Source organism: Gouania willdenowi, chromosome 15 (assembly GCF_900634775.1).
Source record: "Gouania willdenowi chromosome 15, fGouWil2.1, whole genome shotgun sequence".
Taxonomy (NCBI): Eukaryota; Metazoa; Chordata; class Actinopteri; order Blenniiformes; family Gobiesocidae; genus Gouania; species Gouania willdenowi.
The window spans coordinates 18,056,467-18,072,187 of NC_041058.1; the positions used below are offsets into that span (position 1 = coordinate 18,056,467).

The 15,721-nt window shown below is 38.8% G+C and overlaps 1 protein-coding gene across 1 annotated transcript; it reads left to right on the plus strand.

The window, feature by feature from the left end:
- Positions 1-2,577: 2,577 nt before the first annotated feature.
- LOC114476945 (piggyBac transposable element-derived protein 3-like) lies at positions 2,578-7,996 on the plus strand. The gene is made up of 2 exons (XM_028468965.1): positions 2,578-4,328; positions 7,900-7,996. Exons 1-2 carry the CDS (start codon positions 2,578-2,580, stop codon positions 7,994-7,996), a joined length of 1,848 nt encoding a protein of 615 aa, XP_028324766.1.
- Positions 7,997-15,721: the final 7,725 nt, after the last annotated feature.

The following is a 15,721-nucleotide window of genomic DNA, read 5'->3' on the forward strand; positions in this document are numbered from 1 at the left end:
AACAAACTTACAATTCAAAATGTGATAGATCAAATTACTTAGTTAAACATTGTTTAACTAACGTAAAAGCTAAATTATCTCAAAATTATCTCATTTTGGTTTTAAAATAGCAAACTCTTCCCCACCCCTTCCATTGTCCTACCCTGACTCCCTCTTCCCTGTTCCCTTCCCCCTTACCTAGGTGTAACACTGCCCTCTCTTTGTATATTCTCCATTTAATAAAGTGTTTCTTACCCTTCCTTAGAGAGGGCTGGTGATGGTCACAATTATGCAATAAAATAAATTCATTTATTTAATTGCAATAATAAAACATGCATTGCTGTTGCGAAAAGATTGAGCTACACATATAGTGTTGACCTTCGACACCATGTGCAGACAAGGTTTGAAAAAAGTTCTGTAAGTTTCCCATCGTTCTGCAACTTATTCCAAGAGGAAGGCGCAGATTGAACAAAAGCTCCTTTGCTCAGCTCAGTGCGGAAAAATGGGACGCAAAGCAAAAAAACACTCAATGTTTCAAAAATAACAGGGAGCAGCATTTCTCTGTGTGATTACGTCACTAATACATTTCAAGAATGGCTTTGTTTACAGTTGGTAATAAACCTTGTAGATGAATGACAAGCAGATATTGTTCCAAAACAGTGAAGAAGGCATTCCTATATAATACATCCCCATGAGAGACAGTCCAGAAATGGTGAAAAGGTAGCAGCAAATACTTAGTTCATTAGAAAGAGGCAGACATTGTGATTCAGTGAGTACAAAAGGTTCTCAATATTGTGTCAGGCTGTGTACGTAAAGTCCATTTTCCTTCATTCCTTTTCGCGTTACGTCTCTATTCAAGTCTCTTATGTGATTGATAGCCTGGATTTTCTTACACATACCAGTCAAACCAATGCTGGTTTTGTATGTGGTTGTAAATTGTCAGTCACTCCAGTATCTTGTGGCCTTTTTTTTTTTTTTACATGACTATTGCAAACAAAAATGATTGACTTTTCAGCCAAGTTGGTCAGAAATTGGGTCACAAAGAAAAAAGTCTTCAGCGCCATTTTACAAGAAATGAGGCATATTTTTAGCACTCAGCTCTCCCTGTAAACTTATTTTCAACAATTACAAATTTGATTTCATTTGTTAAATCTCAAAAACCTTTTAAAAAACTTTTCATTTAAACCTGAACGATAAAAGTTGCGAGCCACCTCACAAAAGTCAGAAAACCAGACTCTCGCTCCTTTTAATGTTTTAAAATGAAAAAATTCTCCACTGCAGGTTAAAATTGAGGGGTGTGTAATATTAAAGTTACTTTTTACTCTCTCATTTTTTTATTTATTTTTTTTTTTTACAATTTCTGTCCAGAAAAAAAACAAATCAGAAGTATGTGTATCTTAAGAAAATACATTTTAATTACTGTGAGGTTTGTTATCACGATAGAGTAAATTAAAACCTCCAAAACTTCCATGAACAAATCATTTACAACATTTTTTCTCTGTAAAATTTTAGTCTTTGTCAAAATGTTAACCCTCCTATTATCCACAAATATTAATAACACATTTTAGCCTAAAAAGTTTTTTTTTTTCAATACATAAATAACCCATTGATGGTGAAACGTTGACCTATATTCTCCACTATCAGGCCAAACTTTGAAATTACAATTAATTTATCTTGAATAGTTTTTTTTATCCAAATCTTGTCAAATTTACTGACAAAATTAATCACACACAGGCAGACAAGTTTTACACAACTAAAACAGCTGGGGGTCAAATTGACCCCAAAGGTACACGAATGTGTGCCATATGTGTTCAGCACATTGAAAAAATATCATTATAACTTTATGCTTAATCAATTGCACCTATCAAATTGGGAAAATTTATGAAATATGAAGCAAAAAAAAAAAAAAATCAACTATTATTTTTTGAATGATAAACATTAACCCTTTAAGGTTCTGCGCAACCGTTTGGTCGACCACACTTTAAGTCACAATATCTCAGTGAATAATGCATTTAGCTTAACTCAACCTGAATGAGCCTTCTCTACCACTTGGTTTAGTTGCACTTTCCCAAAAAAATCCACTAGTTGGCACTGTGTCTTTGAGCTGTATGCTTTGCCAGTACACCAACAAACAAGAAGTGAAACAGAGAAAATGTGATCATCACATGAGGACTGATTTTGGCGAAATTTTCCAAGGTAAGACTATTTTTTCAACATATTATCATTTCAGAGGTGTTATTTAACAGAATTATGCAACTTAATGCAAAAAAAATAACTCTTATAACAGTCAAATAATTTTTTAAAAACGTGCTCTACCAAATGGTTGAAATGTCATTTTATGCTAAAGGTAGAGACGCTAGTTCATGTCGGTACGATTAGCTATTTACAACAAAATATACACATAATATACATAATATAAATCTTCTGATCCTACATCATTATGATAATAATGATGATTAATGATATTTAATGATATTTCATGATATACATGTTTGAATAATTCTGTAAGTATGCTTTTGTACATGTTTGTGTATTACATATGACTAATGGCACATGGTTTGAATAAAAATATTTTTCTTTCTGTTTTACTCATGATAGATGGACGCCAAAACATTCTATGGTGCACGACCACGCACTCTTCTGGCCCTTGTGCCTGAAAATCCCCAGGATTCAGATGGAGATCTTAGTGATGATGACCCTACAGATGATCCAGATTATCTGCCCACACCAGAAGATGATAGTGGGGACACTTCTTTCGATTCTATGGATGAGGAGCCCATTGCCTCAACGAGCTCATCCCCTGAACCTCCATCCAAGAAGAGGAGAAAGGGAAAAAACTCCCTCAAAACAGTTTCCTTGGCAGAGCTAGAGGATGAGCCTGGCCCTAAATCAACCTCAGGTACAAAGATGGGTACAAAGAAAGGCGCAAGAAGACCGTGGCGGTATGAAGACATTGAGGCATTCCAGGTTCCAGGCTCAAGTTTTAACCCCCCTGATGCAATAAAGACACCCTTTCAGTATTTTAAAACACTCTTCACTGATGAGATGATTGCACATATCTCTCAGCACACCAATCTCTACTCTGCCCAGGAACTGGGGGATCCAATCAGGACCAGCTCTCAAGAGATTGAAAGGTTCCTGTCTATGCTACTTTTCATGGGTGTTTTCAACTTCCCAGCCATAGATGACTATTGGCACCATGAGTCACGTTTCAGTGTGATAGCTGATACAATGCCAAGGAGAAGATTCAAGCTGTTACGCCGGTTCATTCACTTCAATGATAATCAGCAGTGCGATGGCAGTCCAGACCGGTTCTACAAAATTCGCCCCCTTTTTGACATGCTTCGCCAGCAGTGTCTTCTGATCCCATCAACTTACCAGCACAGTGTGGATGAGGTCATGGTGGCATATAAAGGCACAAGAGCTGGCTCTCTCCGCCAGTACATCGCCAACAAGCCAGATAAGTGGGGCTTTAAGTTGTTCTGCAGGGCCAGTTCATCTGGCATCATCCATGACCTGCTGCTGTATCAGGGTGCATCCACTTTCTTCAACATTACTCTAACTGAGCAGGAGGAGGCGCTGGGTCTAGGGGCCAAACTGGTGACAACGCTATGCAAAACTATACCACTGCCCCGTCTTTCAGTTGTGTTCTGTGACAACTACTTCACCAGTTTTGACTTGATCCAGAACCTGCATGGAAACCTGGGCCTCAGATGCATTGGCACTGTCCGAGCAAACCGCATGGGTGGAGCAACCTTGAAGACGGACAAAGAGCTGATGAAGGAAGGACGTGGAGCTTTTGACTACAGGTCTACTGAAGGGGTGATAGCAGTGAAATGGGTTGACAATAAATGTGTTAACCTGCTTAGCAATGCCTGTGGGATCGCACCTGTTTCCTCTGTCAAACGGTGGAGCAAAGAGGCCAACACAAAAATTGCCGTCCCGTGCCCATCACTCATTCCTGCCTACAATCAGCATATGGGAGGCATTGATCTCTCTGACATGCTGGTGCACTTGTACAAGACCCCAGTGAAATCGAGGCGATGGTACTTTCCCCTTTTTGGATACATCCTTGACCTGTGCATCTCAAATGCCTGGCTTATCTACAAGAGGGACTGCAGTCTCTTGAACATAAAACCGCAGCCTCTCAAAAGGTTCCGTCTGGCAGTTGCCCACACTTTGGCACAAGTCGACAAGCTACCATCCAAAGTTGGCCGACCATCATCATCCTCTCCACCACACATGCCATCTCAGAAAAAATCAAACACCCCAAGACCCTCACAGCCACAACCAGATGTGCGATATGACAACTGTGGACATTTGCCACTTCACTCTGACAAGCGGGGGAGGTGCAACCTCTGTCCAAAGGGAGTATCAAGATGGAAATGCCAAAAATGCAATGTGTTCCTGTGTTTGAACGCGAACCAGGGATGCTTCACAACATACCATCAGAAAACGTAAAAGAAGACCCCACACACACACACACACACACACACACACACACACACACACACACACACACACACACACACACACACACACACACACACACACACACACACACACACACACACACACACACACACACACACACACACACACACACACACACACACACACACAGTAAAAGAAGAGAAGTGCTGTTGCACCCCTGACCATAATCATTGCAGTTGCAAAAAAGGTCAAAAGTCATTTATCAAGAGCCATTTGTGCTGTTGCACGACCTCAAAAACAGTGTTGTAGTGTTGTCTATGCCCATGTAGTTAATGACATAAGAATAAATAAAAAAGACATGGAAGAAATAACCTTTTTATTTGAGTTGTTCTTAATGTTTTTTGTATGCATAAAGATATCTGACGTTTACTATGAACAGACATCTCAATCGTTTGGTAGAGGCCTATATCTAGAAAACTGTGGGGTCTGAGTTTGAAAATACAATTGATTTTTGTTATTGCTGTCCTACTTACAAGAGAAATGCAAAAAAATAATTTTTCCATTGCTTTTTTCTTGGTGCGGACCTTAAAGGGTTAAATGGGGTCAAATTGACCCCAAGGATAATAGTAGGGTTTAAAAAAATCATTTTCAGCCCCTGATTGGATGCCACAGGTGCTCGCTGACCTGTGTTTCTCCTTATGTGTTTAACAAAAGCACGGAGATGGAATCTTTGTGCCGTACAAGTCATAGTGTTCAAAAACGTATTGTGACTGCAAGGCAAGTGAAAGGCTTGAGTGCGACTGATAAGCTGCTGTTAAATACTGCTGAAATATCCAGATGGAGCCACACAGGAGGACAGACGGGGAAATCACTGTCTTTTTTTTACTGAGCTGTGTTAAACTCTTCCTAGCGGCTGCGTTCTAGACAATGGAAATACAGATTAGTAGCAGATGGTGTCATCCAAGACACAGGGCATAAACATTCAAACACATCACACAGCAATAAATCAACAAAAGATGCTTGTGGTGATACAGGAAAAATGAGGGGGCGAGAGCCTGTTTTACGGAGTGCAAAATCAAGATCAAAATCACATAAGCAGAGTCACCTTCGCTAGATTCCTATTTAAAATTTAAATAAACATCAAATGTACTTTTTTCCGATTTTCTGACTGTTTAGTATAAAACATCCTAACGCAAGAGTCATAATAGATATTTTCCATTATTTCTTGGATGTCCTATTGAAAAAACTAGAAGAAAAATAATAATTTATTAAGTGTCATCCTCGATTCAACTTATGGTTTTATTGTGTGCTATAATTTTGGCGATCACCTGCTTTACCCAAATGTAAGAACATCTCGTAAGAACAACAGTGTGCTGCCACAAGCTTCACGAAACACTCATTGGACTCTATTGGAAATGTTTGCCTGTATTCTGAGTTAAACCAGGGCTGCAGAGCCGTAAAAACAGAAGCAAAGTGCCAGCTCCAGAACCTGGAGTCAATGATGAACTGGAAATGCTCCCTTGGAGCATAGCATTCCTGCTAAATACATCTATCCTGCATGTGTTGTCAATGATGTTACGAGAAGATCAACATTCAACACATACATTTTTCTCTCACCAGACTACACGTGGTTCACGTTATGACTGTGCCAACAAAGAGTGATCCTCCTGCGTCGATGTTAAAACAGTAGCAAAGTTCCTTCTTGGAATCCTGCAGATTTCTTTCGGGTAGCGTTACACTATAGCTATTAATGTCGTCAGTGAACCCCCTTCTTACCACATATTATTTATTTATTTAAAGAAGGGTTAAAAATAAAGTTGGTATTTACAATGTGATTGTGTATCGATTTTAGAACCAGACATGAGTTATAAATATTTTAGAATGAGATTGTAATTCGACGTTGCTTGGTTGTTGGTTGAAATTGCGTTGCTAGACCTAGTTTGTTGTTAAATTTTCTGATTTTCAGTGATCAGTATATTAAAAGTTCATCCATGAAACGATGCCTCAAAACTAAATGCACTTCACTATATGTAAAGTTGAGCTCTAAGTCCCTGTACTACAAAGCTGGATTTCCTCTTATCGCACTGACTTCCGGGATTTATTCGATGTGTGCTGTACTACGAGGCTGGCAAAGTTCTTACCAGGTTAAATCACCTTGGTAACTATAGTTCTCTTGGAAAACGATCTGCCCATTGTTTTGAAGATCCTGGTTGGTGCAGATCTGACAGCTGCGTTTAGGAAAGAAAGATTATTAATGAATGAATGCAATCATTTCATTCACTGATGACATCCTTTAGGAAAGGTATAGATTTACATCTGATGGACTGATCTACAGTCAGCTGATGAAGCCTGCGTCGGGCACTCCGTGTATCATGGACTGATCAAGTCATTCATTCTTTCTTTCACTCATACATAAGCTACAGTGATGCAGGCAGCATCAGCAGGAACATACTTCAGTGAAACAATGCACTCTCATCCCAGTGTGTGTGTGATAAATTATGGAGGACTGCATGAATAGAAACACACTTGTGCTGTAATAAAGTGAAACTGATCAGAGTGCTAAGCTAACAAACATATGGGACTGGTCGCTATGTGCTAAGCAAACCAAACATGTGGGACTGGTTGCTACCTGCTAAGCTAACAAACATATTGAACTGGTCGCTATGTGCTAAGATAATCAAACATGTGGGACTGGTTGCGACCTGCTAAGCTAACAAACATGTGGGACTGGTGGCTACATGCAAAGCTAACAATCATGCGGGACTGGTGGCTATGTGCTAAGCTAACAAACATGTGGGACATTATCAGTGTCGGCATCTGTTGAGTTAGCTGAAGCCCGCTAACGGAGAGATATCCTGAATATACTTATATCCAGCTTCATAGTACAGGCCCTAACAGTTTAAGATGCTTGACTAGATCACTTATTTAATGTGCAGAAGTTAATGAGATCTAATCAAGGTGGTGACTTTGTCCTTGTCTTTCCATTGTCTTTCTTTTTGCTTTCATTTCTAAGATCTACTGTTCATGCAGCCCCGGAGGTCGATTACAGCTGTGAGTAATGACAGAATCTCAGAAATAAACTTTGTCTCATAATGATGCAATTCATGCTGACTCAATTGCTAGTGAGGATCCACATTTTACCAATAAAGGAATTTGTTTTTTCAAAGCCGAACAGCGTTAAAATTTGGTAAGGTTTACTTTTTCCCATCTTCTTTTACCCCCCTCATGTTTGATTAATTATTATTGTTATTAAAATTATCATCATAGATTTATTCATTTTCATTATTATCTGACCTTATAACGGAGCAAAATTATGCCTCACCAAATTCAGTATGTGTGCAAGTAATTTCCATCATAACTTTTATTAAATTGTCCTCTTGTAAATAAATAAAGCTGTTCAGGTCAGTTCCAGGAGCAAAGATACACAAAGAGCAGACAGAGTCACATCATCCATGGCTTGAAGTGGAGCTTTTTTCTGTGCTGTAGCACCTTCTGTGCCCAGGGACCCAACGCCAGAGCTCCTCCTCCTCCTCCTCCTCCTCCTCCTCCTCGTCCTCTCCTCCATCTCCTCTACCTCTCCTGAGAATCTCTTAGTTTGACTGTTTTTCTCACACAACATTGATTCTGATCCATGCATTCATTCAACATTTACATAAACCATTTTCCACAACCACATATCTTCTGTATGACTTGGAAATGTAAACGTTCAAAAGCTCCCATAAATGTCCTATAAGTAGCTGATACCTCGCTGCCCTGCTATAACTCTACATTTATCATCAGCACAGGGAGGGAAATGGAAATCTGGGAGTCGTTAACAAGTGATTGCATCTTGAAAAAGGAGGCGCAACCATAACTCGAGACTACTCTTATGTAATCACATGAGCATAAAACTAAGAGCATGGGTTGGATAATCTAGGAAATCCTGCTGTCACTGCTTCTTTTTCATTTAGAATGATCGAAAGTCTCTCTTTTATAAAAGTCCGTTCTTGATCTCAAACAAAAATTCAGAGCTAAATTAAAGGAACATATGGCAGGATTTTTTTTTTAATGGTAATGGGTGATGAAACGCTCTAAACCAAAGAGAATGAGCCCACACACATTTCTCCCTATTGCCTTGAAAAGATTGTGTGATACATTTTGTACTGCTTTCTGGGCGTGAATTTCCCACGCAGTTCTGCAGACATTGATGGTGACGTTAAATGATGCTGGTGCGCGTTCTTGATGGCTTGGAGAGACGTCCCATTACCCTGGAAATGAAGAAGAATGAGAAGAAGACGACTTGAAGACTGAAAGAAGACAAGAACAGTGGAATAAACTACTGTTTGATTTCACAGATGCATGCAGAGGCATGTGCACAGGTCTTGCAGTAAACAGTCACATGAACGGCGAGTAAATAAATAACCGTGTCACAGTTGGAGTGCGGATTGGGCCGCATTTCCTCGTCCTCGCCCAACCCAACAGTGAAAACCTAATTTTTTTCTCAAAGAATTGACATATTCACGTTTGCTTTAGTGGTAAGCACCAATTTTATTAACAAACAACTGTTAATGTCAACATCAGATTAGCGCACGGCTATAAAGCGAAAGTCACAACACCAAACAGGGGCACAGTGCACGCAAGAGATCCATCGGATCTATTTATTTAATCCATGCATCAAAGATAAGGATAATCCATGTTATTGTGCAGTAAAAGTATACAAACGACACTATGTGACTGAACCCGATCACCAGTTCTGAATATCTGTCCGAACCCAACCCATCCGGTGCTGTCAGGTCCCGTCAGCATTCGGGTGACTATCCATCTTCTAGTTACAGTATCAGCTGTGCTCCGGTGATAAACAAATATTTGATGCGCGCTCCCGCGGTGGCTTGGCTGATGGCTGCAGTTACACTAACCACCGTGGTGTCACTATGGAGTCTGATTTCTAACCTGCCCTATGCTCCTCTAAATTATGTTTATGTTTTTACCCATTTCTGTTCAGACCAACCAAAGGGTAATTGATGGGATACTTGGTGTATTTGAAATGATATGAACCCCCATTCACTCCCTCACTCATCAACTGAAGATATCAGCATACGTCTGACGCAGATTTTTGTTGAAATGGTTGAGGAACAGTTGGATTTGGTCTTTCCGTCTAATAAAATTTACTCCCATTCTGACTTCCAAGCACATAATCACCAAGAAAGTATTCCGTTAATGTGCAAACCATGTATTAACAAATGCCACCCACGCAGAAAAACCTGCACTTTGATGCCAAGGTATGGGAGACATTTTAATGTGAAAAGTGGAATTAGATGCTCTGAAAGCAAACACATGGTGTCCTGAAAAGTTCACTTGTGGGTTCATCTTCCATTGTTATAATGCATACTTTTCTGATGACGGTCTTCCAGCAGGTCTGTGTCACTTTCTCATAAAAGCAGTTCCAGTTTCTGCAAAGTGCAGGATGACTCCAGGCGCTAGCCTGCCAAGTGGACAGTTAAAAGAACTATCAGAGCCAGAAAGTCAAAGCTGGGGTCTCACGATATTGGGCTGTTTAGAATATTTCTTTGTACCCTTTGGAAAAAAAAAGTCATTCAACTTTGGCCTGTTGTTTTCTCTACGGGCTCACAAAACTTCTTAGAACTATATACAGAATTCTGCTTGGTGGAAATGAAGCCATGTCGGGTAGCTCAGATTACTACCTTTAACAGTTTCTCTCAGTAGGAGAGAAAATAATCTACGCACTCTGCGAGAAAAATGGCCCAGAATGGGTCCAGAGACTTGTATTTGGAATTTGACACTGTTTTGTGGATTTACCACCACAATAGATGAAACAGTCAACATACTTGTAGATTAAACTCAAATTTCCAAGCTAAACTTGCAAACTTTTGGTTCCCTAAAAACCAGAATTGAAAGTTGACAAAAGAGTTGCATCCCCAGGACAAACCTTGTGTATACAATGTATGTATTTATTCATCAGACTGATAACGATAAAGACTGTGAACTGATATCAATGTGGATGCAGTATGGTATGTAAGTTATCCCTGATCTAATGGCAATACAATGTGATTTAATAGAAAAATATCCTTGTCTTTCATTGCGTCACAAATCAGAAAAACACTTTCATGATTTTCTCTCAACTTATCAGTGTGACGGGGGTTGTAAATGTCTTCAATATCAGGAATTTGGTGGTAACGTTAGTGAACGCTAACAAAGTAAAAGTGAAAATGCTTACAACGAAGCTACTTTACGGCTTGCTAATAATTAGGAGAAAATGGTGATGGTAATAATGGTAGAAGATGTTTGTAAATGCACACAGACAGATTTGTTTCAAGCGTAGGACCACACGATCACATGAGTTCTGACTGGATTTTGTCCCATGAGACGAAATTATAATTTTATTTATGTCAATATATTTCGAGATAGTTTTCATTCGCGTGTATTATTTTTAATTAGTCATAGTCTAGTTATTGTCTCCTAAATTTTAGTCAACGCAAACTAGACTAAAAAAATTGGTTCACAAAATGAACACTGTTCGGGACCCCCAATAATCTTCTTCTTCTTTTGCCAAACGGATGAGTTCAACTCGAGGAATCTTACAATCTCTATCCATTATTTGGTTGGTTGATGCCGTTAACAGCAAAACAACTCTTTGTCATTTTCTTTTGCTCGTAAACATTGGGAAATGTGTCGCTTTCTGCCCCTTGGCTGTGCCACGTTCTGCACAGAAATCCTCTAGAGGTCAAAACATCGAGCAAGAGTAATTACATTAACTTAGCTACTGTATTTACAGATTGTAAGGCTTTGCATGCACATGTTTTTCTTGTTTAAATCCTCTTATTTCTGTTTTGGTTTTTATATGTATGATTCTTTTGAAATGCAAAAAAATAAAAAATACCTAGCTAGTCTTTTACTATGGTCTACTGCTGATGGTCATTCATAAACATTAATGTATATAAGTCCCTCCTTCGTCCTATAGACCCCTATACAAATGGAAACAATTGCTGACTGCCCCCAGCCAATAGGCTTCGACTTCCTGTTTTTGAGACTGTCAATCAAAGTGAATGCGGAACTATGTACGGAAACAAGGCCACGCATCACAACAGTAAACAGGTAAATATGATTTTGGCTCTTACCTGACCCATCGACCTATATCAATGCGACCCGATGTGACCTTGTTATGTTCCGCGATGCAGTAAAGTAGAGGCGTGGCTTCTAATAGATTGGGAGGGGCAATGGGAGGAAGTGGAGCTGTTTAGGGCGGGACATCGAGATGTTTCTCTGAAACTCCAGATAGCAGCTTTAAGTAAAACATGAATATATACTTGCAAATATTTATGCTGAATCAAAACACATTTAATATGTGCCCTGCATCTTAATGGAATTAAAAGTATTATATGGTATATTTATAAATCAAGTCTCCATTTTCTACTTAATTATAAAAGATTTTGTCCTTGTGTCTTAATGGTCTGTACATGAGCTTCTTTGTGTTTTTACACAACCAGGGTGTTGCCTGCTTCACCCAGTCCAACATTTAAGGGAGAGTCTCAGCACATTGTAAACTCTGAGTGGATGAAGATGAGATAAATACATTGGTTATAATGTTCTGACCTAAGCCACTAAACCATGCTTGTGTTCTCTACCCCCACATTGTCTAATGAACTTTACTTAGTTCGAAGCTCTCTTCATAAAATAAAGCCTATATTTGCTCGTGTCTCAGTCATTTAATGGTGTTTTCCACAGCCCAGTGGTTTTGATTGGTAGTTTCTTAAATGTGGCTCCATAAACCAGCAACAAATTCTAAACTTTGTCATCACGTTAAACAGAAAGATTCATTTTGGGCTTTGTTAAAACAAATGAGAACGAGAGTGTACGTGACGTGTGTTTAAAACTGGGGAAGGATTACAAAAACAAAGGGAGAGTGATTGGGTTCAGTGACCAGGACATAGAGCAGGCATTTTGTTTGGCAGAGCCATTCCTACTATGTGAGGTTTTGTTTTTTTAAATGTTTTTTGGAACAGTTGTTGCTACACTGTTTGGTTTAAAGTCATTCTTTGTGGAGTTTGAATGTTGCTCACTTGCTTTTATGGGTTTTCTTATGGTAAATGATATACAGGGCTTGACAGTATCAATGCTCCGAGCGAGGCTTCCCTCTTGAAATACCGCCCATGTACGTTTCGAGAAAAATGGACCGTCTTTGGCCAGGTCATGTGACCTGGAGAATGCCGGCAGTCACGTGACCACAGGTTCGGAAATACTCATTGGGCTAAGGCTTTTGCTAGTATTATTCCACCTGTTCCACTACTGGTCATGGCCGAGGCAAGCAAAACTGTTCAAACTACTTCTGAGGAGGCTAAAAAGACCCCTGGCAAAGGGGGCCGATGACGGTGGAGAGGCCAGGGAGTAGGTGGGGAGCGCCACCGACTCGGCGAGGATCGCCGAGCGCCGGATCTCCAGCGGCGGGGAGAGGAGGGCACGAACCCAGCCTTCTTTGCACCTTCTTTTCCACCATTTTTGGTCACTTTCAACCCATTTTATTTCTGGTTAAAACAAGGATTTACATCTTCAAGATGGCTATATAATGTGGCGCAAATATGAATAAACTTCCTGGATAACAGTGGATATTTTTTAGATAAATAAATAAATGAGGTTATCACAGATTTATAGAACAATAGACAATCATTTTGCTATTTTTTTTTTTTTTTTTTAAGACAAGCATCAACCCATGTAAACAAATTTCAGTAAGTGCTTATGAATTGCTGCTTCTTTCATCACACAGGAGCAAATTAGGGCCATATTCTGTAGTAGATGAGTTCCACATTTATTGTATGATTATAAATACATTGATAACTGTTCTGTTTTATTTTGGATTTTTTTTTAATTGAGTTGTTTTACTGCAGTTGTCACACACTCAGCTGTCCATTTACTTTAGGGGATGGTTGCAGGCCGTTTTTTAACAGGCAAGCAACTTGGGCCAAAATAATTTTATTAAGATTACTCAACCTTTGGCATAGTGGACAATTAAAGGGGAGTTTTAAATTAAATGATCTTTTAAATGAAAAATACAGAGCTATTTCTGTCAGTTTGAATTTAATTTTAAAATAAACGATTCAAAGTGTGTTTGGTGTGTCTTTTTCTCCACTGAACTTTGTATGCAACTTGTAGTTCTTTGGATCGCGATTGCGATGTCCATTTTTATAGACATAAAACTGCCACGTTTAATTCACAGCTTGGAGGAAAAATGTAATCTTCAGCTTTTAATCAATCTAACAGAGATCCATTACATTCACTTTATGACTAAACCGGATTTATGAGTTTTCTAAATTAGTTTCACATCTTTCTGAAATTATTTTTTTCTTGCCAGAAAACAGTAGGGTGCACAAAGGTCAGAATAACCCAGACAGTAATGTAAACAATTCCTTGGTTTGTGAATCAAGCAATGTGCATGATAAGGTATTTGGGTTTATTATTTCTGCAGCTTGTTCTTCAATCTTCTACCTTGGTACAGGTTCTGTAAACAAATCTGATTTAGATTTATTACCAACTTTTTCATTTTTTTTTTTTTTTTTTTATCCCTCCCTAGTTGCAAATATTACACAACTAGTGGATACAAAGATTCATCTGAACATGTCGCCAAACACACACCTCGATTGACTTTATCATGCACGCCTATGGACTCTGATGCTTATACTCAACATTCAAACACATAGTAGCAGCTATAAGGCTCACTTTTAAACTATACCTAAACGCTTGTCATTACACTGTAGTTATTGTGCATAATAGTAAGAAATCCTTAAAACTGACTAATTTTAGTGCTTATAAAACATTTTCAACTTCAGAAATAAATCATAGCATGCTGTGTTAGATATATACAGAAGCGGATTAGAGCCAATTTTGATGGAGAAATTGTTTTTTGGGCAAATCAAGAGTAAAATTGAATTGTCAAAATTAAAGTCAAAAATTAAGTCAAATTCCGATATTTTGATAAAAGCTGATGGTCTGCTTCTACAGAAGCTGACAAGGGCCAATTCACCGTATGACAACAAACAGCATACCGTGGCTGTCGACAAAATGCTGTAATAACAAAGAGATTCTTTCTCTTTTAGCTCATAAACACATGTTGTAATCTCTTTATGGACTTTGAAGAGATATTGCCAAAAACGTAATCTGTTTAGAAGGAAAAAAACAGTCAAGTTTGGAAGAGATGGCCATATTTTTCCTCCTGTGGCTATTCAGGTGCTGTACGGAAACAGATGAGGGCCAGTTTTGATGGAGGCTATTGGGTTATATGGTGAATATGCCCTCGTCCGCTCCCGTAGATTTGACTTCCGATATTGTACTTTGAGTTTATTTTGGAAAATTGGACTTTATTTTGTATTTTTGACTTTATTCTTGTTTTTTGACTTTATTCTTGTTTTTTGACTTTAATCTTGAAATTATATCTCAACATTATTCTCAAAATTTCAACTTTAATCACGGCATTTCGGCTTCATTCTTGACATTTAGACTTCATTCTTGATTCGTCCAAAATTATTTTCTTCATCAAAGTTGGCCCCAATCCGCTTATGTAGCTATCCAATAAACAAGAGGTGATTTGCTTGGCATAAGCAGTGTTATAATTTTAGTGCTGATTATAGTCACAAATGTGCCATGCACTAAATTTCCTTTCAAACATTTTACCTCTAATTTTCCTCCTTTGGTGGAATGTGTAGAGCTGGCTGTTTCCAACTGACTCACACTATCCCATGCAGGTTGCATCCCATTGGTGCACAATAGTCTGAGCACATGGAGTAGGATTCCTTTCTTTTCCTCCTCCTGACACCGCAGAGGGAAGCTGAAAGTCTGCTGCATGCCACATGAAGCATCTAAAGTAACTGTTTTGATTAAATATATACCTGGAATTTTCCTTTTCAGTGTTAGAATGTGTGAAATTTTGACACTTTTTTTTTTAATCAGAAACACTTTACAGAATAAATCATTTAAATTCACCTCATATGTTCTATCAGCTCTGTTTTGTGATCATTTTTAATTGTAATCGTGTTATTGTCAGTACATTTCTAAACTTTTCCATGTGAAGATCAATCCACTCCACACGCAGCACGGACGTACGTGTGCGTGATGAGTTTTATGGACACGGTGAGAGAATGGCTCACAATCTCATACCAGCCTTACCGAGTGAGTAAATGACGTCATTAGATGACAATTACGTAACAGTCATCCCCTAAACCTGCTCATCCCTGACAGCGTTTTGATTGAGCTGCTTTGCTGCGAGCCTCTGTATAAAAGGAGGGAGGAAGGTGCTGCACTCAGTATTGTGCCTACGGTCCTG

Coding starts and splice junctions, on each gene's coding strand:
- LOC114476945 (XM_028468965.1), top strand. CDS start 2,578: ATGGACGCCAAAACATTCTATGGTGCACGACCACGCACTCTTCTGGCC. Junction 4,329..7,899: donor CACTCTGACAAGCGGGGGAG/GTGCAACCTCTG, acceptor TCTGTGCTGTAG/CACCTTCTGTGCCCAGGGAC.